Genomic DNA, 21314 nt, shown 5'->3' with positions numbered 1-21314 from the left:
AGAAATGGAGGCCATTTCCTGCAATTTCAGCCTTCTGTCTTTCCTAAATATACAACTTACACATAATAGCTTAAGAGACTCCAACACCAAGTTGAAAGAAAAGAAATGGCACATTTAACCATGATTTAACTTCAAGATCAAGGTGTTGGGACTCTTCTAGCTTATTACTATAATTGGAAACTCAATTTGTATGTGGTTGTCATTATGCATTTATTTGCCGGTAAATGTGTAACATTATAACAAGACAGGTAACAGCATCTTATAGAAGTCACAAGAGGATACATCTCCTTTATTTGTAGTTCTGCACCAAGCAGTGCAGCACTTGTATACACTACTACTAGAACAGTCTTCACTATAGCAGGGTTCTCCCCAGGATTTGAGAGGCATGGCCCCCCCTCTAGAGGGGGGAAGCTGAAGCATTTTTATATTCTAAATACAAATGGAAGCCATTTCCTGCAACTTCAGGTTTTGAACTGCCAGAAAAAAATGTTAACATACAGGAAAAAATTGGGTATAGGTTCCACGCTCTGACCCCTAACCGAAATTTTAGCGAAATTTTGTAGAAAAATCGGGATGCAACACCCTAGATTTGAAAATGAGTATGAGGGCGCTGAGCTAGGAGTATCAGGGCGCAGCGCCCTTGTTCCATCGTCTGGGGAGAACCCTGCCTGTGCCTAACAGTTATTTTCATCTTCCTACAGGGTGAAGTGTCCGTACTGTCCGATGGAGCAGAATGCAGTGGACGCCCGACCAGTCCAGTTCTAAGCTATCTATCTCACCCTGATGTGTACATACTGTACAGCAAATATATAGACTACAGAGTCCAACCTATATATAAATATAGCATTATTTAAGTGGTAGGCTGTGAATGTACCAATAATTCAGAGAAATTGTGTCTTACTGAAACTTTCTGCCTCCTCTGCTACCTCCTCTTATGGCCCCCTTTCCACTAGACAGGGATCGCTGAGTGACCATTTATAATTTGACCAAGGTTGGATTGTGTGATCTTGTTGTTATTAATTGGGACTCTTGGGACACTGAGTTAACAACTGCATGGTCCTCTTTTTGATCCCTTGGTGTTAAGTACCATCTACAATTCACAAGACAACAAAACACACAAAATATGCAAAATGTGAAAAATCTTGTTCTTTATGTAGGAACTTCGTTGAGTGGTCTGTCAGATTTTTGGTTGCTAAGTAGTCCTTTAGCGATCGCAGCCTCTAGTGGAAAGGTGTAGGTAACTCACCTCCTGGTAATTTGCAGGGACAAGTCTATTTTTTACACAACCAACTTGTATCTCCGTGGACTACAATTGAAGAGCTAAAGAAAAATCTGGATGCATGTCTTACAACCAGGGTAAACAGTGTGGTAAAATATAACTTTCAAACAAGGAAAATGTTGGGTGAAAACTTTACTAGACTCCTGTGGTATAAGCAGTTCTGTCTTGCATTATTTGTGAAGCAGCTGGCCTTTCTAAAGATGTTGAGAAAGGCTGATATATGTACTTACTGTAAACTCTTGTAGGATTGCTGCAGATGATATTGTAGGGTTGTTATAAAAAAAACTGCTTGTAGGAGCAACTTACAGGGTAGTGGCTTGTATTAAAAGAGCATTGGATATGGTATATGATATGAAGTATGGTGCTGCACTGGTCTCACCACACTGGGTTGGATTTATATAGCCAGAAGTAACAATGTGCTGGTGGCAGGTTACCAAGATATTGTAACTACATAGAGAAGCAGCATGGACTATTGAGAGGCTCCCTTTACCGGTGATTAAATCTCGCTATCCTAATGCAGAAACTGTTGTGTGTCATCTTTTGAGCTCCAGAAATACCAATGGACAGTGTTGGTAAGTGTACCAATACAATAGTAATAGGTTATGTGACCTTGTACATCAAACTACAGGTTTTACATGACTGTACTTTACAACTAAGGAAGAGTGAAAAGTAAGGAAAAGTGAAGCCCCGAAACTTGTACTGTAGGAGACATTCAAGTTCAACAATACTCTAACAAGCTTGTCAAATCATACCATGGAAGACAAAGGTTAAAAATTACTTTTATTTTTTATTTGATATCTCAGAAAATAAATTATTGCCATCATCAATGAATATGATACTTCATTTCATGATAAAATTGCCTACAGACTCTCATCATCACACTATAGATCTCAATGATTGGTTGGTTGGAAATGTGTTGGAACGACTTCAGTCCCTGCCTATCATGTGGGAGATCTTAGGGCGGTCCACCCTGTAGATGTACTCTGCGGGGAGGAAGTATCCTCTGTACTCCACCTCCTCAGGTGTGGTGTCGTAGTGGTAGTGGCCCCCCTCCCCGTGATGGGAGAAACAGTGGGTGTGCTCCACTCGCAAGTCCAGACCCTACAGTGGGTGGAAAATAAGTGTGAGGGTAATGAAAATAGTAAATGACATTATGATATTGCCCCTCTCATCTTTAAAAAAAGTGATATCAAACCAGTTAATGTCACTGAAAAACTATTCTCTGGTGGTGACAGAGATAGTCTGTGTCATGCAAACTCTGTCATCCACAGCTTTAGAGATAACAGGCACTATTTACAGATACATCGTAACAGGGAAATTTGCCTACTAGCTCTTTTCAGCAACTACATTAAACAGTGTACCATAACCTTTGCCATTAGCTTATCTGTCAGATGAGCAATAACAGCAGGGATTCGAACTCACAACCTCTTGGTCCAGAGGTAAGGTCACTAACCACTGGACAACGCAACCTTACAGTTATGTGTATAATAACCACATTGGTTACAATTGGATAGAGTTCTACATGTACTTACAGGATCCCTGGACACAAACACACTGAGGTTGATAAGAGGTCCGCTCATCTCAAAAAAGTTCAGCCAGTTATTGACGTCCTGCTCAGACTGTAGGGGCGTCTGGGAGAATCCGGGCTGGAGGGAACAAATGACGAGAAGCTCAGAATATCAGAATACATAAAACTTGATACTTCATGTGGGCATGAAATAAATTCTGTTTGATCCAGCTCCAAAGTTGGCATCACAAATTGCCATAGAACAAATCTTGTGTTGGAAGAAAGCTTGAACTCTATATCTATGCATTCTACCAACACAGATGAGCTTTCATGCCGAAATTGCAAATGTTTTGCCTAAAAGTCTACTGTTACATCGGATGGGGCCCAGCAAGCAGCAAGCACTGTCTGATCCATAAAAATTGCTCTGTGTTTGAGAGGACACCAAATCATAAAAATTTTGGGCAAACTACATGTACTTCCCCACTGTGTGACATCAATAAACACCTGGAACATGGCCCTTTATCTCACCATGATATGAATTTTGGCCTGACCCTTCTCCAGTAGGAAGGTGCCTCCCAGGGCGACCGGTCTGTCTCCATACTGCTGCTCCAGGGTCTTCCGCATGCAGCTCACAAAGTTCTCCTGACCTGTACGGACCTTCGCTTTCACCTCCAGGACCTGCAAGGAGATGTAAAATCTTAGCAAAGTCCACAAAACCTTGCAGACTCCAGAAAGAATAATGTGCATAATGCAAATTCATATAATTTATAAAACAAATAATTGTGCAATTTATGGAGGTCCTGATAAAAACAAGCAACAATAGGAAATACAGTTATAAAGAATGACTCATGTAACTTATTAGTATTAGAAGACAATATTTCCCAGTGTTCTCTGCAAACAGAGCTAGCTAAAGGTTTTGTAAAGAACTTCTGTGACCTCTGACCTTGCCAGGTTTTCCCTCGCTGAAGAACAAGTTAGCCAGCAGGCAGAAGTCACGGCACTGGTAGGTCTCCTCATAATGTTCTAGTATACACGTCCCATCCTAAACAACAACAAATCAATTGACTTATTCAATAGCAACACAGTTAACAACAACACAACAGATCCATAGGCAGGGCTCACAGTATTGGTACTTGAAGAACAAAGGTACAATGCAGCCTTGAGTTCAGTCTTGTTATCTGCAGTCTGCTACCTAAGATCTGCAATGGATCTTGGGGAGCAAACTAAAGCTAACTAGACTGGACTCAAGGCTAGAACAGAGGTCCTATCCTAACTTTGGGCTGGGATCTGTTGAGGATCTTTCGTAGCTTGAGCATCGGCCCAGTTTCATTACTGTAGGTCTGTCCAGCTATATCTACACAATGTGTTGTGCTGAAGAGCAGTTATACCGGCTATAGAGGTACAGATTCAATCTTCTGGAAGTGTTACATTGATGCATGTTTACAGACCACTAAAACTCGTACACGAGCCATAGGAACAGGTGGAAACTCACCTCAGTGTTGACACGTGAAATTCGGGTCTGGTTGTTCCTGCTGTGGGCCCCGCCCGTGGTCCTGATGTTGGGCATCATCTGACCACAGAGAACAGATACAAATGTATATATATTCGGTCAAGTACTTGGCTTATTTGAAAGGTCATTCAATTTGTTGAGACAAGAAGGAGTCAAAAAAGACCACTTGAAGTTTTCAGCTATCACTTGGCACAATGTGTCATTGAACCAAGCACGACCTCAAGAATCCAGAGAATCCATGTTTGTCACAACATCAACGACTCATAAAATCCAGCCAAAAGGTTTGCAGTGTAAAAGAGCTAACCCTACCAATTTTTTAAAGAAAAGTTGTTAAAAGTTAAAGGGGAACTTGTATGCACTCACCTCACAGTTGACCCCCACGACATGTGCACCACCTGCACCTGCTCCCAGCACAAACGCACCTGGGAGATCCACCTGCCCTGCCACCTGCTCCAGGTTATACTTCTGCATGTATAGAAAAAAAAGAAACAATCTATTTCAGCTTATTGTACCATCATCATATTCCACTGGTCATAACAAGGAGGGCAGATCTTTAAAAAAAAATTAACGGCTCTCAGTGGCCAATGTGCAGATGTTGTCACATCGGCGCACCAAATCCGTAGTGTGTTTTTGGTACACAGTCATACAGATTAGCCTAAGAGGCAAATCTTTTGTGCACTGTATAATTACATGTAGTTATCATGTCCTAGGTATAAACATTTATTTGTGAATTCTTTATAGTACAATTGATCATGGATCACTCTTTACAATGTATCACAGTTTGCTGATGCCAAACTAACCCACCTTGTCTAGTTGCGGGGTGGGGATGAGATAGGGCACTCCTCCAACATCAGCCACCCGGGGACTGCCACATAGTCCTGTACACAACAACATAACAGCAGCTTTAGCCGATACGACACAGCAATGCACTGAAAAGGTATATAAATTTGCTAAACAATCTACAAATACAATCTGGCGGAGACTACGATCACGATCTCTACCGGTACAATGCCAATTATAGTCTCTACCCTGACACATTATTATGTAAGACTAAATCGTACCTGGAGCTGCCAGTGTGAAGGGTGGTTGTGTCAGGTCAGGACAGTCCACAACTTTGACTTTGGCATCTAGGAAGTTGGTACTCAGGCCAGCCTGCAGAACTGTAGGGGTGAACAAGAAAAGCAGAATTCGATAGTTGCATGGAGGTAATAGTTAGGACAAACTGTCAGCTCTAAAAGTCTAATCTTCAAGAAGATCCTACGGTGGCAGATAGGATAGTATCCATTGGCCAATGGATACTGCCTTGCCACTGTCTCGTCTTGCCTACTGTCGTGTCTAGGATCTGCTTGGAGAATAGTCATCTCCTGAATGGATCGATGGAACTAGATCATAAGGCCCAGATGAGTTAGACCACGCCCCCCTAGTGAGAACTTTCGGCTTTGGACCGGCGTTTGGACTCTCGGTCAGCTGTCCCGTGAGCTGTCAGAAGCCGCCAGACAGTACTGGGAGCATGGTTTCAGCGACAGTTCATTCATAGGTGATCCTGGCTTACTCATGTGTAACTACACACAACAAACCGTCCCGAACCTGCGGCTAACTCGTCCAGCGGCGGCACAAACGCCTCCTTCCTGTCCACAGCCATCTCACGCTCCGCCATGATGGTCTAACCTTTGTACCTTGGGAGACACCACTCTGTATCCGAGGGGTGTTCGTGGGTAGCCTAAAACTACACTACCCAGTAGTGAATTTGTTCAACGAAGATCCAAAATTATGACAAAACTGTTTGAAAAATGAACTTACTTAGGAACTTGATAAAAGAGAAAATGATAAAACAGTCATGTTACTCAAATGCACAACAGTTGGCTGTGACCATGGTACTGATCATGCCATCCAGAGCTGGCAATGTGCTTTTCTGTAACGTTAGTGATCCGCTTGGAGTAATATTAGCCTCTACCAGGCTTCAGAAGTGGCGTGAAAGAGTAGATATTGGCCAAAAGACAAACTTTACTCACCTGGCATGTTATTTGTCCATTTGGCCTATGACTATTTCTAGCCACTTCTGAAGCATGGTAGATAGAGGCTAGGGAGACATGCCACAGATGTGTGATCTTGATTGAATACACACACCTATTGACTTCTACACACGTTCCCAACTCTACAAACTTGTCAGTAATAAGGTGCCATAAAGATCCATGACCCATTCTCACCAAACTTACATTGACTTGCCACACCAGGATTTGATGCTTTCATACTTCTCATGAACTGTTTGTTTTATTCTGTCATGTTTGTATCTCCAGTTACATCAAAGTTATGGACAGTTCTGGCACATCAGTAGTTAGTACATTTTTGTCATTATTCACCCATAAACACCTTAATCTCACATTTTCAACATTTTTCACCAATAAACACCGGATAGACAAGCATTGTGGTCACCATATAATTGATTACAGTGTAAAACATAAATTTAACATCATATAAACAAAAAATATTTCACTGACAAAATAGATTGCTTTTCAGTTTTTAGTTTGTTTTCTGCAACATCTCAAATTTGGTATGTTTTTTCAAAAAAAAGAGAAGTTGCTCAAAGGACCCATATTAGTACATGTAGCTTGGTTACCAAACCTACTTTTGCTTCCAAGTCTTTATCCTCTCTGCAAATAGATTTGGTACCCAGGCTAACATATTAGTCCACAGGAGAGCCAATTCAAAACCAAAATCAATTTTGGAACATAAATTAGTTTTGTGTATTATCATCTAGTGCATCACAAATTACACTGTACTCTTTTACGGACTTGTCCAACACTGTTTAAACATGTTACAGATTTTTTTGTAATACTACAAGTACTTTTCTTACTGACATCTTTGATATCCAGTCTGGCACTCCACCCCAAAACCTTACATATTCCAGATTTACCAGCCTAACACCCTGACAGACGGTTTATTGCAGCACAAGAAGGATGTGGTCTAACTAACATCACATGCATTGTGGTCCCTGACAGCAGATCATTTGACACAGCACAGGCTAAAGAAGACTGGTGTATTGCCACAGGTAGAATCTGTATTTCACAGTGATTATCTATGCACATGTATCAGCAAAGTTTTCTACACAACTTTATAAATGACAAAGAGTTGTTCATTTCTTGATAACCAAAACTTAAAAGATTTAGATTTATTATATCTTCATTGAACCTTCAGTACCATTGATTTCTGCATGTAAGCAGGGATCCTCAAAACTACATGTTCATGTATAGTGCATCTAGGTTAATGACAATTTCTCACAGTAAGACAGTACATGGTGTTGGGTCAGAAACACAGCCCTGACAGTAACACAGTAGAGAAGACGTATTTACAACACCTCTTCATGTCAATCACCTCTTCCATCATTCTGTGCTTCAAAGATATATTCATCTACGACAACAAACTAATTAGTATATACTACTATCTGTTTAAGGGCACAAGTGACACTACCCATACTTCACAACATCATGATATATCAGATCTTTCTTTTTTCTTTGTGGAAAATTCAGTAACACTTTTCTTTGAGAAGTTCTCTTGTTGCCTCTTTCTATCTGGTGGACGGCCGGTACAGGACTTTACTGGCGGAAGGAGGAGATGGTATCAGAGATGATGCCGATGCACTCCTTCAGCTGGTCCTCGGTGATGACAAGGGGTGGGGCGAAGCGGATGATGTCACCGTGGGTGGGCTTGGCCAGGAGTCCGTTGTCACGGAGACGCAGGCACACCTTCCACGCATCAAACTCTGCAACAGAAGTTAAAGTCAACATCAGAAATGTCATGACAGGGTCGTTACTGCAGATATTTGCAGTTGTTTTATTTTTGTAGTTACACTGGTGACCACTTACCATAAAATTACAACACCACAAAGTGAGACAGTGTTTTGTCTTTCCAAGGAGCTTTAAATTCAACCTTCTTGGTCTTTCTAATGAACAACAGAATTGTTTCGAACGTAAAACAATGCATAAACCTCATTTCCCCTCATACCCTGAAAAATATCTATTCACAGTATCATCAAATGAAAGCCAACATCAGTGAGCAATTAAATGCAAGATAGTTCCCTGCAGTCTTTCCTGAAGCTTGGTTTAAAAGGTACTAACCTGGTATATCAACCTATTCCCAAGAGTAACTCACCTGGAGTGTCCTTGATGACGATGGCGTTCAGCAGCCCCTTCCCTCGCACCAGAGTGACGATGTCACTGGGCAGCTTGCTGAGCTCGGCACGCAGGATCTGCCCCAGGTACTCCGAACGCTCTGCCAGCTTCTCCTCCTCCAGTACCTGATATAGTGTCAAAAAGTGTCAATCATACAGAAGGTAGAACTTGTCACTTTTTACCAGATTTACCCCTATTAAAATATATCCAATCTAACAAAACAGCACACACTAGCTGTCACGTGTATTTTATGTATTATGTATTTTACTGCTTATCATTACAGTATGCCATAAACTACTGCATTACCGTACAAGCTATACCCTTGTCTAAAACTCCTGAATTCCCCTCGGTGTGTTACACCGAAGGGCAGTTATACCGGCTGTACAGATACAGAATCTGATACAGATACAGAGCAGATACAGCTTTAAAAGGTTACAATAGGTTTCTTTTGTCTTACAGTGTTCTGATATACAGATGTCTAAACTCACCTCCAATGCAGCAATGGCGACCTTGCAGGCCAGCGGGTTCCCTCCGTAGGTAGAGCCGTGCTCACCTGGTTTGATGGTCAACATCACCTCATCATCAGCAAGTACACAGGACACCTACAAACAGTAAATAGTAAAATATGAGTAAATAGGACACCTACAGACAGGCAGGAAAATATAAGTGCACAGGACACCAACAGACAGGCACTAAACATGAGCCTGTATGACACATATAGAATAACATGTTGCAAAAGTCCTTAAAGCTTCTGTCCTCTACATCTCAACAACAAAAGATGAACTTCTTGTGCACAGGATAATACTATGTAAACCACGGTAGTCTTTCCATAGCCTCTTTAGACCTGTAGATTACAGTTTAGGTGATTCTCATATGACGACTGTCACAGTGGTACATTCATACATGAAGCCAGGGTACTCACAGGTAGGACCCCACCAGACAGTGCCTTGCCCAACACGACCAGGTCAGGACGGACCTCTTCATGATCCACACACAGGCGGCGACCGGTTCTTGCCAGCCCCGTCTGCACCTCATCTGCAATCCACAGCACCTGCACAGGGAGAAATTATCAGAGCTTTGGTCTGCCAGCAAGCCTTTTTTACCTCTGTGCATGGAGGTTTTGTTTTTGGCGGCAGAGTTTGTTTGCTTGAGTGTTCGTAGTCGAATACAGTACAGTCTCCAGAAGGTATGGGGGAAATGGTGTAGCCACAGACTGACAGAAAGCAGAAGGGCTAATTGAAGGACAAAATGGTTTCCCCCCAAGCAGGATATGCACAGAATTGGCAAGACATTCCCAATAATATGAAGAAGAAGAGATTCACAACAACCCTAAATACTCGGATCTTTGATTTCTTGTTCCTCATGTTCTACATGTTATTTTTGGAGCACCCCTTCACTACCTACATTATGTTTAGTGCAGATCTCACGGACACCCCTCAGGTATCCCTCGTGGGGCACGACAACACCAGCCTCTCCCTGGATGGGCTCCACCATGAACGCACACACGTTAGGGTCGCTCACAGCTTTCTGGAACAAATCACACACAAAACATGGTTAACATACAATGCTGCATACACAAGGTTGTAGAGTCTTCTGGACAAAAAAAGCCTGACTTACAAGTAACATGTTCCTTTTTGTTCTATTACAGTGATTCTTTGAAGGAAAAGACAATGTCATGGTACCCAAATAAAGCGTTTAGAATGTTTCACTCTCATCATCATTTGTATTCCTCTTTCCTTCCTTCCTAATCAATGGAAATCATCTTCCCAAATGATTTGAAATTGTAACTTGGTTGAAAGCCTGTTACTAAGTTTTAGACATGTTTTTTTTAAAGTTCAATCTGATTGATAACTAATTATACAAGCAGATTTTGTTAAATTTTTCTCAGAATATACACAAAGCGCATACATGTACAGATGTATATTAAAGCATGTGTATAATAAAGCGTATGTAAAGTAAATAAGTAATGTATGTACATGTAGTATGTACTATGTAAGTCTGTTTGAGACCCATCATTATACAAGGCCCTCTACGCCCTTCTCACCTCCAGTGCTCCAAGGTCGTTGTATGGAATGAGGTCAAACCCGGGCATGTACGGGCCGAACCCGGCGAAGCTGTCAGGGTCAGTGGAGCTGGAAATGGCCGCCAACGTCCGTCCCCAGAAGTTATTGTTGGCAAAGACTATCCGTGCCTGGTTCTCGGGCACGCCCTTGACATTGTAAGCCCACTTCCTGGCCAGCTTACAGGCGGTCTCCCCACCTTCCACACCTGTAGATAGACAGTATAATCTGTTTTAAACCCACAAGAAGCTGAGGGATCAGTCATACATCTGTGGCCCTCAATGATTGCAAACATGGCACTTACTGTTTGTTGTGAAATCTTCACCACGGATATGTGTTTTGTATCTCTACTGTACAACAGAATTGTTTCAACTGCCAAACTCAAACGCCACAAAAACTTTTTTCCCTGATACAGTGAAGTAAAACTGCAGCCATATGAGGAATTTGAGAAATATTGTAGATTTCCTCACTAAAAATTGCTTTAAAAACAACCTAGATATAAAAAGCATTTTGAGACCTGCCTATGGGGACTGTGACTCTGATTCAGCTGCCACAATGATAATAATTACTACTGCTACTACTAACTACTATCACAATAACATCAGCAACAGCAGCAGCAGCAACAACGAACCTACCTGTGTTCATGGGTAGAACCTTGTCATACCCAAACAGTTTGGTCACAAACTCCTCATATTCCCCCAGGGCATCATTGTAGAATGCTCGGGAGGTCAGGGTCAGTTTATCAGCTTGGTCCTTCAGTGCCTGGATAATCTTGGGGTGACAGTGACCCTGGTTCACTGCGCTGTAAGCACTCAGGAAGTCATAGTATCGCTTCCCCTCCACATCCCAAACAAACACACCTACAGAGGATGGGGGTATAGTAAAAAAAATTATCTTCAGAAATAATGAATTTCAAAGAAAAAATTCCTACAAATCTCTAGCGGTACTAGTAATTAATTATTATTACTACTAATGGTTCAATTATTTCTTTCATCAATTTTGTTAGTCCTTGTTTTATGAGGCTCAAAGATTAGCTCTGAACATGCCAAGACATTTTTTGGGGTGTTTCCTAAAAGTAAACTGATAGTCCACACGGGAAAATAAAGATCCTATGTTACTCTAGTAACTGCATTTTTATCAATTGCAGGTCTGGCACCACCTACACAACACCAGCAACAGCTCCCTGTGTCCCACATGTATTGTACCATTGCAATAAATCAAATCAAATCACCCTTGGCCTTGCTCAGTGCCACAGGCAGAGGGTGGTAGTTGTGGGCTCCGTATCGTTCCTCCCGTTTGAAGACTTCCTCAGATTTTGGCCCGTACTGTGGCTCCGCAGCTGTACCGAAACATCTCGCAGCCACGGGCTGTACTGCACGAAACTTCAGGCCTATTCTGGACAGCATGGTTCACCTGGGTCAAAGTACAATATTACAGAATGCATACGGTTACAAGTTTCAGAATACAATAATTTAGGTGAGGTGACGATATCCCTACAGTTTTTTTGTGTCAAAATATAGCATCCTTTTCTTATGTATAATAATAGGGGTATCTGAAACTATTTATGTTTCATACATATACAGTATGTGTAAAAATGCATCTATGCAGCCTTCCAGTTTCATACTGGTAGCATGGTAGCATGGAAAGGAAATCTGTGATATTTTTCACAATAAATCAAACACAAAACCCATGATATTTTATAGCAATACCTGCCATGTACAGTAATGATAGAGTCCTCAACACACACTTACTACTACAAATAATAGGCCTTATTCAAACCAACTCAGGAAGATTGGTGGGTGAGACTATGTGCACGGCATCAGTAATGGACAGTGAATTGTGTGCATGGAATACAAATCAATCTGCATGAAGGCCAACAGTGTTTCCAGTCACAAGTGAGAAGGAACAGGGCCACATTGTTCACATATAGATACTATACCTTTACTTCAGTAATCAGTAATACTGATTACTGAAGGTATCTTTGTGGAACAATATGTCTGTAATCTAATCCTTGTAAGCCTCCCTAATTACATTACCAGCATTACATTGTAGATATCCCAATGGAGATAATCAACCACACATCTTTAATGTGATTAATTCATGATGAGCTTAAGAATAGGTATCATTTTAATACCTTCACGAGGTCATGGACAAAGGTAATTAGAATTTCCTGATGCAGAAAACCACATCTGCCTTTTTTGTGGTTGTGATGAATCATGAATGTAATTCAGAAATCTGATGGTCAAGATCATAAAAACACATGAATCAAAATGAGACCTACAGCATAGTCTGATTGGAATAGTTCCTTTATAAACAGTTTGACTGAAAATCCACCATCCAGATGTTTTCCGGAGAGAGTTTCCCAGCTATTACAACTGTTACAGTGTTTTCAGTACTTGCTACTGTAGTACTGCACTGTGTGGTCACCGGGAACAAAACACAAAATGGGGTATCCTTGTAATGACTGATATATGAACGGAGTGAAACATATTTAAACTTGGCTGAAATTAAATGTTTTTCTACAACCTAGGAGGTTTAAAAAAAATAGAGAACCCACCCTTAACACACCCCAGTCTGTCCTCAGGTCATTCAGGTTGAACCCACCACTAACACACCCCGGTCTGTCCCAGGTCTGACCCTATCACACAGCACAGCTGTGTTAAACAATTTACATGACACAATTGCAAACCGCAGACTAATAGATCACTTATAACACTGAAGTCTCCTTTACACAATGGCCGGACAATCAAACAATGGCAGCTCTAATGTATATTGGAACTGTGCCAAATCTGTTTTCATACAGGTCACCACAACTGATAATTTAGTTTACATTACCTGGGTCTTGCATCATTTCTATTTGGGCCCCAGGCCATGGCACAGTGATTTAATTATCTCTATGGATCTGAGGAGGTTACATGTTTACTCCAGTCCAGCCTTGTGGTTTGTGTACAGATGTGTTGTTTTGGGAGTGTCTGTCTGTGTGTGTGTTTTTCCATATTTGTCCATAGTACAATGTCGGTGCATGTCGGGATCGAACACAGGACCTCTTAACTAGGGCTTAAAATACTGGGTGCATGTGCACCTTTACAATGTAAGTGCACAAATTTGGAGCTGTGCACACAATTTTTTTGTGGGTGCACCCAAAATATTTTCATAGGTTTATGTATGTAAAGGTGTTAAATGTACAGTAGTATATAGCATATTCTTAACACCTAAGTGGTATAAAAATAATAAAATCGTTGTTATAGTACTTTACCTTGGAAAGGAAAAATAATTAGATTTTGCTGACATTCTACTTATTTTATCTTATGAGCCCTGCAAGCCAAATGCTCTGACAGTCTGAGTCTGACCATTACACCATGCTAAGCCAACAGTGACGATAATGATGAAAAAATTAAGGACAAACTGGCTGTGTCACAGTGTTAGTACCTATAAGTATAAATCACACCCTCAGTCCTTACCTCCTTACCTCACACAGATTTTTTTTCTACCCTTCTCCAATGCCTGTGCAGAGTTACTTAAGTTAAGGGTCATAATTTGCATCTATCCAGCTTTTACCTATCATTAAGACCCCACCCCCCTGCAGTGTGTATAGTTGTCTGCTGATAACCTACTGTCAACCTAATCTCCAAGCAGATCATACGGTGGCAAGGCAGTATCCATTGGCCAGAGGAGTGTCCATTACATACTGTCCGGCTAATGGATACTGTCTGGCCAATTTGATACAATCTTTGCAGACACCGAAAGATCTTTGGAGATTACTGTCAACCCACATAACTTACATAGAGACACCTCCAGTCTATAATTTGCATGTACTGCATCAAGCATTTTACCAGTCATATCATAAATCATATAATCAAGTCCCCACCCCCTGTCGTTTACAGAGTTGTATGTTTTAGGATGGTTCAGTTCTCAGTTTTAAAACCATCTTTCCAACTCATCACACACCATTAAAACATACCTCTAATCTTACCTGATGCACTGTGTTGGTCTGTTGAGGAAGAAAAGCTGCTGAAACTGCGAAGACGGCTTTCTGCAGAATCTTCTCACGTTGTCACTTCAATAAGGTGAAAGGTTACGGAACATTATAAATTTGATAGGGGTGTTTCAGGTTGAATAAAGTTCCGTTTGTTCGCACCGTAAGTTCTTTTGCCATTCACTTAAGACAAAAACATAGAGCAACTTAAATTATTGTTGGAAATAAGCCTAAAGATGAGTAATAACTCATTTGTATTTTGAAACGGAATATTAAATTAATTCTACTTTCACCCGAATCCTACACACCAGTTGGACTCTTCCAAGTACACACATTCCCATGACGTTAAGGAATTTTCAACAACTTTCTAAACCAAACAACTTTCGATGACGAGTACACAGTTATCTAAGACAGAAGATGGGCACGGTCGAGTTCAGATCTTCTAACGTGTTTACATTGTTTACAGTTAGTCGTTGCAGTCTGTTGACGATGTCTAGTGGTTTACACCGCCACTGCGTTCAGTGCAGAGGTTTCCGGGGCGGCATGGCATGCGGGCCGAGGCCGGGCCTGGGAAGGGCCGGGGCGGGGTCCAGGGAGGGGGAGGGGAGGAGAGTCTCAAAGAGGAGACGGTTGAAATTTCGTATGAAGCCGCCGCATGCAGCTGCCACTATCCTGAAGTCTATCCGATTGCTTGTCACACCTGTGGAGCACACGGCAGTGATTGTCAGGTGACCTGAAGACGGGGACTTTCCCGCCCAACCAACCACGGCCCACGGGAGGAATTCCCCAAAGTTTTAATCACTTCATCAAAGCAGAACTCACCTAAAGTTCCGCTTCCTGAACAAGGAAGAAGGACACGAGCTTCGGTACGGAGAAGACGGCCAGGTACCGCTATTTATTGTAAGTTTGTCAGTTTCATAATTTATAATCTTGTCAAACGTTAATTGACAAGCTTTGTCTTTCATAGAGTGTCGTGAGGGAAGTGGTGACAACCGCTATTGAAAAATTGCAAGATTTATAGTCTAAGGGTACGCTAGAATGCATTCAAATGTTCTTCAAACAATTAGTAATTTGTGTTTCTGCATTTAATAAGGAAATGGAGTTTTGTTTGTATCCAAAAAGGCCCCCATCAGCTGTTGGTACATTGCTGCTAGCTAAGCTAGATCTTTTCAGGTGGTCAACTTTGTTAAACTTGTTCTTAACAAAAAGCAAGGACATTATGTAACGTCAGAGTAGCCTGAGTGTCAGCCTTGTTAGCTTTCGTCCGCTACCCAAGGTCCGCTCCCCGCCAACGGCCAACGGCCAACGGCGGGGAGCGGACCTTGGGTAGCGGACGAAAGCTAACAAGGCTGACACTCAGGCTAACGTCAGAGACCTTGCAAAGAGAAACTGATTCACCAACAGCCTTTCTTTCAAAATATTTCTCTCAAAGAGCAAGCAGCTTATTTTGGGCCAAGGCTATAATACTAGTAATACATTTCTAAAAATATTGACACTGGACTTAATAGCCACGGTGATTTGATTTTACTTAGGAATGGCCCATAGTAGTTTTTAAGAAAAAAACTTGTTGACAAGATGAAGAGTTATTCAAAGTTATTGACCTGTGGAGACCACTTCCCTTTTCTAACATTGTGGCACTTCCTAATTCTGGAGGCTACAATAGTGTGAGACAAAACTCCTGTGTCTCGGTTTCTGTTCTAGGAGTAAGAAGACTTAGCTTACACTGCTCCATCATAAAGAGACCTGCTGCCCACCTGAGGCAGTACACATGGATCGACTCATCCAAATTCTCCGCTCAGAAAACCAGACAGGAGGAAACTACCTACATGGTAAGCCAGTGAAGGTGTAATTTTACCCAATGGGCAGGTGTAACAGGTGTGCAACAGGTGACCGGTGTATAATACCAGGGCTGTTCCAGATCGTCATTGGAATGTGGTTTTCTATACTGCATGCTTGCCTTACCTTTCAAAATTTATGGAGAAGTCACAACTTCCCATTCGGTCAGCTAAAACCTTCATGTTTTATAAAGAGGAGTGAGTTGATGTACCATTTATAGAGAAAGGAGGAGCAATACGGGATTATTTTACCACAACCCTAAACATGATTTAAAGCTTCTTGGTATATAAATCAAAGCAGTTTTGAATATTCTTTGTATGGATGGTTAAGGTAAGGAGTATATCAGCACTCAGCAGTATCTTTCAGTTTCAGGATATCAATAATTCACTCATGTTCTTGTATGTATTGTAAATGCTCAAACTGGCCTGGTGTTACCTTGTATACAAGATCTCCCCCTAGTGGCAAAAGTTAGTACTGCAAGTGGGTTCCTAACAGTCTACCGTACTAGTATGAGGGCTGAACCCCTGTACATGTATCTCCATACTGCAGCTCTGAAAAGAAGGACAGGGTGGGAAATTTTGCCAGTTCATGTGTCATGTGAAATAAGTTACCAGGAGGGGTTGCTAGCACCTTTTCCAAGCAAGCACATGTAATGTCATAATATTTATCGACAGGTGCGAAGGGTTTTTTATGTCAGGACATTTTGCAACTCTTCTTTGACAACTCTTTGATTAACCTTGACCCTCTAAGTTGAACTTTTTTGTTCCTGGTATGTGCACCTAATAGTCAGGTGATCAAGTGTACATGTATATCATGTGACAGTTGCTGCCGAGTCGCCCTTGGCAAAGCTGAAGGCCACAATTAGTACAGCCCACAGCCTGCTATGTGCAGCACGTGGCTACAATCACCTCTGTTTCCTGCCTGAGCCTGTTCCTGACAGAAGCCAGGCCGATCAGTCCTGGCCTTGACATTGGTCAGATGTTGAAAGATAGGCTCATCAAAACCGACCTGACGCGGTAGTTGCCGTGGAAATGGAGGGGAAGAGTGAGAGGGGGACCCGGGTTGCGTCAGAAGCGGGGAGAGGAGTGACAGGAGTCGTCTGGAGACAACCGTTATCAGCTGTTCGCGTGCAGTAGGAGGTGTCTTGTGACAAGTGTTATCGCCCGCTCGCGTGCCGAACACCAAATTGCTACAACCTGTTGATCTTTGTATCAGCAGCTGAAATCTTGGCTATACAGTATAAACAAGTTGAAAAGAAGTCAATGAATGCAAAGCAAGGACATTATCCCTATAATATATACTAGTAATGTCCTTGGTGAAAACCTTTACCTTTGAGCATGAAGAAAACTGTAGGTTCCTTAGCAGATAAACAACCACCAACATGCGTCCTGTCATTGCTATTAGTTCATCTTTATAATCGTTCCTAGAATCTGAATATGATGTCAATCCAGATTTGTCCCAAAGTTCATTCACTTCTTTTACGGTCAAGGCCTACATACAAACAGAAATATTTATTATTCTTAGTTCTTCTTGGGCAGTTTTGACTGTATGTAGCCTCTTGAGGTTACACAGTAAGGTAGTATCCTTAGTGCTGGGCACAGCAGTTTTCTTTGACCGACTGTGTGACCGACTTTGATACAGGGACCAGAGTTTATCACACCAATAGCCCTAGAATTTCAGAAAACAGGGTCCTGTTGTGATAAACCAACAAGACAAATTCTGCCTCAGCATGTCTTGTAGTGGTAAACAAGGCAATCTCCTAAGTCTCTTGTCTCCACATTTCGTCGCCTGCTTTAAAAACAAGTTTGTAATCTGCCAGTTAAAGTAGCCTGCCTGCTGACAGCCACATTCCTGGCATTTTGTTTGTGCTCCGAACTTTGGAACCAGTAAAAGTTTCTGACATGGCCTTTCCTGTCCAGTCTTCTTCCTATGGTACCTTGGAGCCAGTCTTCCTGACCTGGTTCTTTTAGTTATTTATTGTGCTGATCAAGGGAAATGTGTGTTAACATTATAAGTAAGCTCCTATTGCAAAGCGTTACTTGACAACTACAGGAAAAGGTACTAGGTTAATGCTGGGAATCTCACAGGATTGAAGTTTTAGTAATTTTGCAAAGTTGGCACATCAAGGAAAGGTGGAGAAATCGTGGCACTCTTCTACTCAATTTGACAGCTGTTAATCATTCTTGAAGCCTCCATTTCCTTGAAGCTTACACATGGAATGTTTAGTTCTGCAGTTTGGACCCAAGTCTGGACTTTGGAACCAACACATCTTTAACTTGTTCGTCACTTCACAGATAAGTTGGTCATGTTTGTCAGCCCAAGTCTGTACTGGACAAACATTTTGGTACATCACGCGATTGGACACAGGTCCTGAAGCGAATCGTCAGTCTGGTTATCATTGGGATGATCTGTTTTTCATGCCCTTCTGAGTCTCATCACATGGCCAGTGTCACGGTTGATTTCTTGCACGTGTTCTCTGGTCTCACCTGCCCTGAGGTAAGAACGTGGGTGTTATTTATAGTGGTCATGTGCTGAGCATGTGATGGGGGGAAATGACTTTGATCTGTCACAGATGTTCTGCAGGCAATCATGATATGTGTCAACTAGAAAGCGTACTTCGTAGTGGCACTACAAGTGAGCGTACCTGTTGGATTTCACTTTGTTTTAAGCCTTGAAGAGATGCCATTAGATTGTGTAAAAGATACTTCTGGAATTGTTGGAACTGTCACTGTCTTTGAGCCTTCAAGTGTCTTTTACCAGTTTCCACTTCAGGTACAAATTGCCATGCCAAATAGAGGCTAAGGCTATAGCCTTTTACACATTTTCTCCTTTTATGATTATCATCCTATACAAGATCGTATTAAAATGTCTGTGTAATAATGGCCATCCACTGTTATTTCACTTGATTGAAATTGACTCATGAACTACTAAGTTTTGTAAGTGTCTTCTGAGATCATGAAAAGCTATAGAACTTCAAAGTTTGTTATTGAAAACGTTGGACAAACAATATGTACATGTTGTTTGAAAAGAATCTGTTTGTGGTATTTGATCGGTAACCTTACTGCAGTTCTCGAGAGTCACCCTAATGCCTGTTGCCTGAGGCAGCGCTCCTGACCAAATCCAGCTGTCCCACTCACTTCCACCTATCAGCAAATTTACACCAGGTAACAGGAAGGGGATTGAAGATAACCTTTTGGGAAACTTGAGACGTCGTAACTTGATTTGCTGGCTGTTTCCAAGATGTAGCTTCAGGGGAAGGACCATGAAATTCTGTAAACCTGACCGTATCCAAATGTTGAAGTTTATAATCATGTTGTTGATAAGAGACTGCCAAATGTTTCGAGGTACATATCTGCAAAACTCATCAGTTCTTTTACGTAATCTGTAGTGTTACACAATCATTTCAATCACTACAAAGTTCTCTGGCTGCAGCTTTTCCCCCTGTCACTAGACACCACCAATAGTGCCTCACATGTGATGTAGAATTTTATTTGTAACTGTGGATTATAGTCAGGTATAAATACTTCCCTAATCCATTTCAAAATATTTATTTACGTGATGTTGAAAATGAGAAAGATGCACCTGACCTTTATCGAATTCAATGATCGATGTAGTGCTGGTACGTTGTTACTAGTATGAGACAACTGAAAGCCAGGTGCCCCTTCCCAAACTGTTTCTATAAATATTGTTCAGATTCTTGGACATGAGTGTGGTATAATTTTCCAGTCCCCTTAGGCTACTTTAGAATCCAAGAGGAAGTTCTGACATCCCAATATCGTATGTACGAAGACATATCTGGCTCACTCCAAAGGTTACATCCTGAAAAACCACATAACTGTGCTACTAGAACTTCCTCCTCGTGCTGGCATGCATACAAACTTAGTTTCCTCCTGTCAAAATAAATCATAATTGTACATGTTGGAACTGGGGAACACCAACAGCGAAAGGGCAAAGGTAAAGTTTTCAAGGTTCCATGCTACCGAAAAGTATACATCTTGCAATAGGTCAAATATAGGCACTTTTGGTTGATAATGCTTTTTAGTGAATGATGAAATACAAGTATACCACAGCTTTTCCACTTGAAAATTTCTACTTTTGATAAAGTTTTATACATAATATATATTTTGGTATATTAAGCCACCAGAGGATCCACCCCACCTGACGGGCTGTGCACAGAAGTCATCATCGGAGACGATGGACAACCAGAGAGATATTAGCAATAGTCTGTAAATCAATCCTGAACTGTAAATACTGCATGCCAAATATTAGAAGTCTGACAGCAGCCAAGGTGAGTGCTCAGGTGCTGTCAGGTGCTGACTTGGTATAATAATTGGCAAAGTGTGCACTGCCAGGTGTTGTCTGGCCTGGCAGCTGCCAAGCTGAGTGTGCAGGTGTGTTAGCTGCAACAGTTGCCAAGCAGTCTGTAGAGATGTTTCAAAGAAAACGCTCATCAGGTAGGGCCCAGTCAAGTACTTGTTAAGTTGTAATGATAACTGTTGGCAGCCCGACACAGTCACTAAGCTGATGTTTGTGTGAAGTTGGTTCTTTTGTGCTGGAGTCAACTTGATTCTCCGCGTCAACGTCGCTGTCAGAAGGAGACTCAGGGAGTACTCTGTGTCCAGCAGCAGGAGAGGTGACTTGCTGGGTCCCTGGGAGACTTCTCCTGTAGCCCTTTCTCAGACGGCTGTGTTTTCTCCATTGTTAACGACTACCTTCATCATCCCCCTTGGAACGTCGGTCATGACTTCTGATCAGACCCCCAGGGCCACATGTATGCTCCATGGTTTCTTTAACCCCAATGTCTCACAACTTGCCCACATCCCTGTCAGTCCCCCCAGGGTTGTGTCTGTGTATGTGTCCTTTACTCCCTCTGTCTCATCCTCCTGACTCCGTCACATCTGCTGTGGATCCAATATCACTTTTCTATCAACTATAATTCCGTAGGAGCTACATAATCAGATGCTGTATGTTCAGACC

The 21314-nt window shown here is 41.8% G+C and overlaps 3 protein-coding genes across 3 annotated transcripts in view; 1 reads left to right on the top strand and 2 right to left on the bottom strand.

The window, feature by feature from the left end:
• Positions 1-1017, top strand: part of LOC109471618 (protein RMD5 homolog A-like) — a 6468-nt gene extending 5451 nt beyond the window's left edge. Inside the window, exon 9 of the mRNA XM_019770963.1 lies at positions 702-1017. Within this exon, the coding sequence (XP_019626522.1) occupies positions 702-765 (64 nt within the window). The 3' untranslated portion in view covers positions 766-1017. The remainder of the gene's footprint in view (positions 1-701) is intronic.
• A 1101-nt stretch (positions 1018-2118) lies between these two features.
• Positions 2119-5971, bottom strand: LOC109471428 (ester hydrolase C11orf54 homolog). The gene is made up of 9 exons (XM_019770712.1): positions 5884-5971; positions 5358-5456; positions 5101-5174; positions 4660-4761; positions 4279-4356; positions 3730-3828; positions 3315-3464; positions 2812-2925; positions 2119-2380 (listed from the first exon to the last, which is right to left on the bottom strand). Exons 1-9 carry the CDS (start codon positions 5951-5953, stop codon positions 2207-2209), a joined length of 960 nt encoding a protein of 319 aa, XP_019626271.1. The 5' UTR covers positions 5954-5971; the 3' UTR covers positions 2119-2206.
• Positions 5972-6550: 579 nt separating this feature from the next.
• On the bottom strand, positions 6551-14617 carry LOC109471617 (ornithine aminotransferase, mitochondrial-like). The gene is made up of 9 exons (XM_019770962.1): positions 14499-14617; positions 11757-11938; positions 11161-11385; positions 10510-10733; positions 9870-9992; positions 9388-9516; positions 8954-9067; positions 8446-8590; positions 6551-8056 (listed from the first exon to the last, which is right to left on the bottom strand). The coding sequence occupies exons 2-9, from the start codon at positions 11929-11931 to the stop codon at positions 7890-7892; spliced, it is 1302 nt and encodes a 433-aa protein (XP_019626521.1). The 5' UTR covers positions 11932-11938; positions 14499-14617; the 3' UTR covers positions 6551-7889.
• Between the last annotated feature and the right edge of the window lie 6697 nt (positions 14618-21314).

This window comes from Branchiostoma belcheri, unplaced genomic scaffold, assembly GCF_001625305.1.
Source record: "Branchiostoma belcheri isolate BF01 breed outbred unplaced genomic scaffold, Haploidv18h27 scaffold25, whole genome shotgun sequence".
NCBI lineage: Eukaryota > Metazoa > Chordata > Leptocardii > Amphioxiformes > Branchiostomatidae > Branchiostoma > Branchiostoma belcheri.
This window is presented reverse-complemented; position numbering and strand designations above follow the sequence as displayed.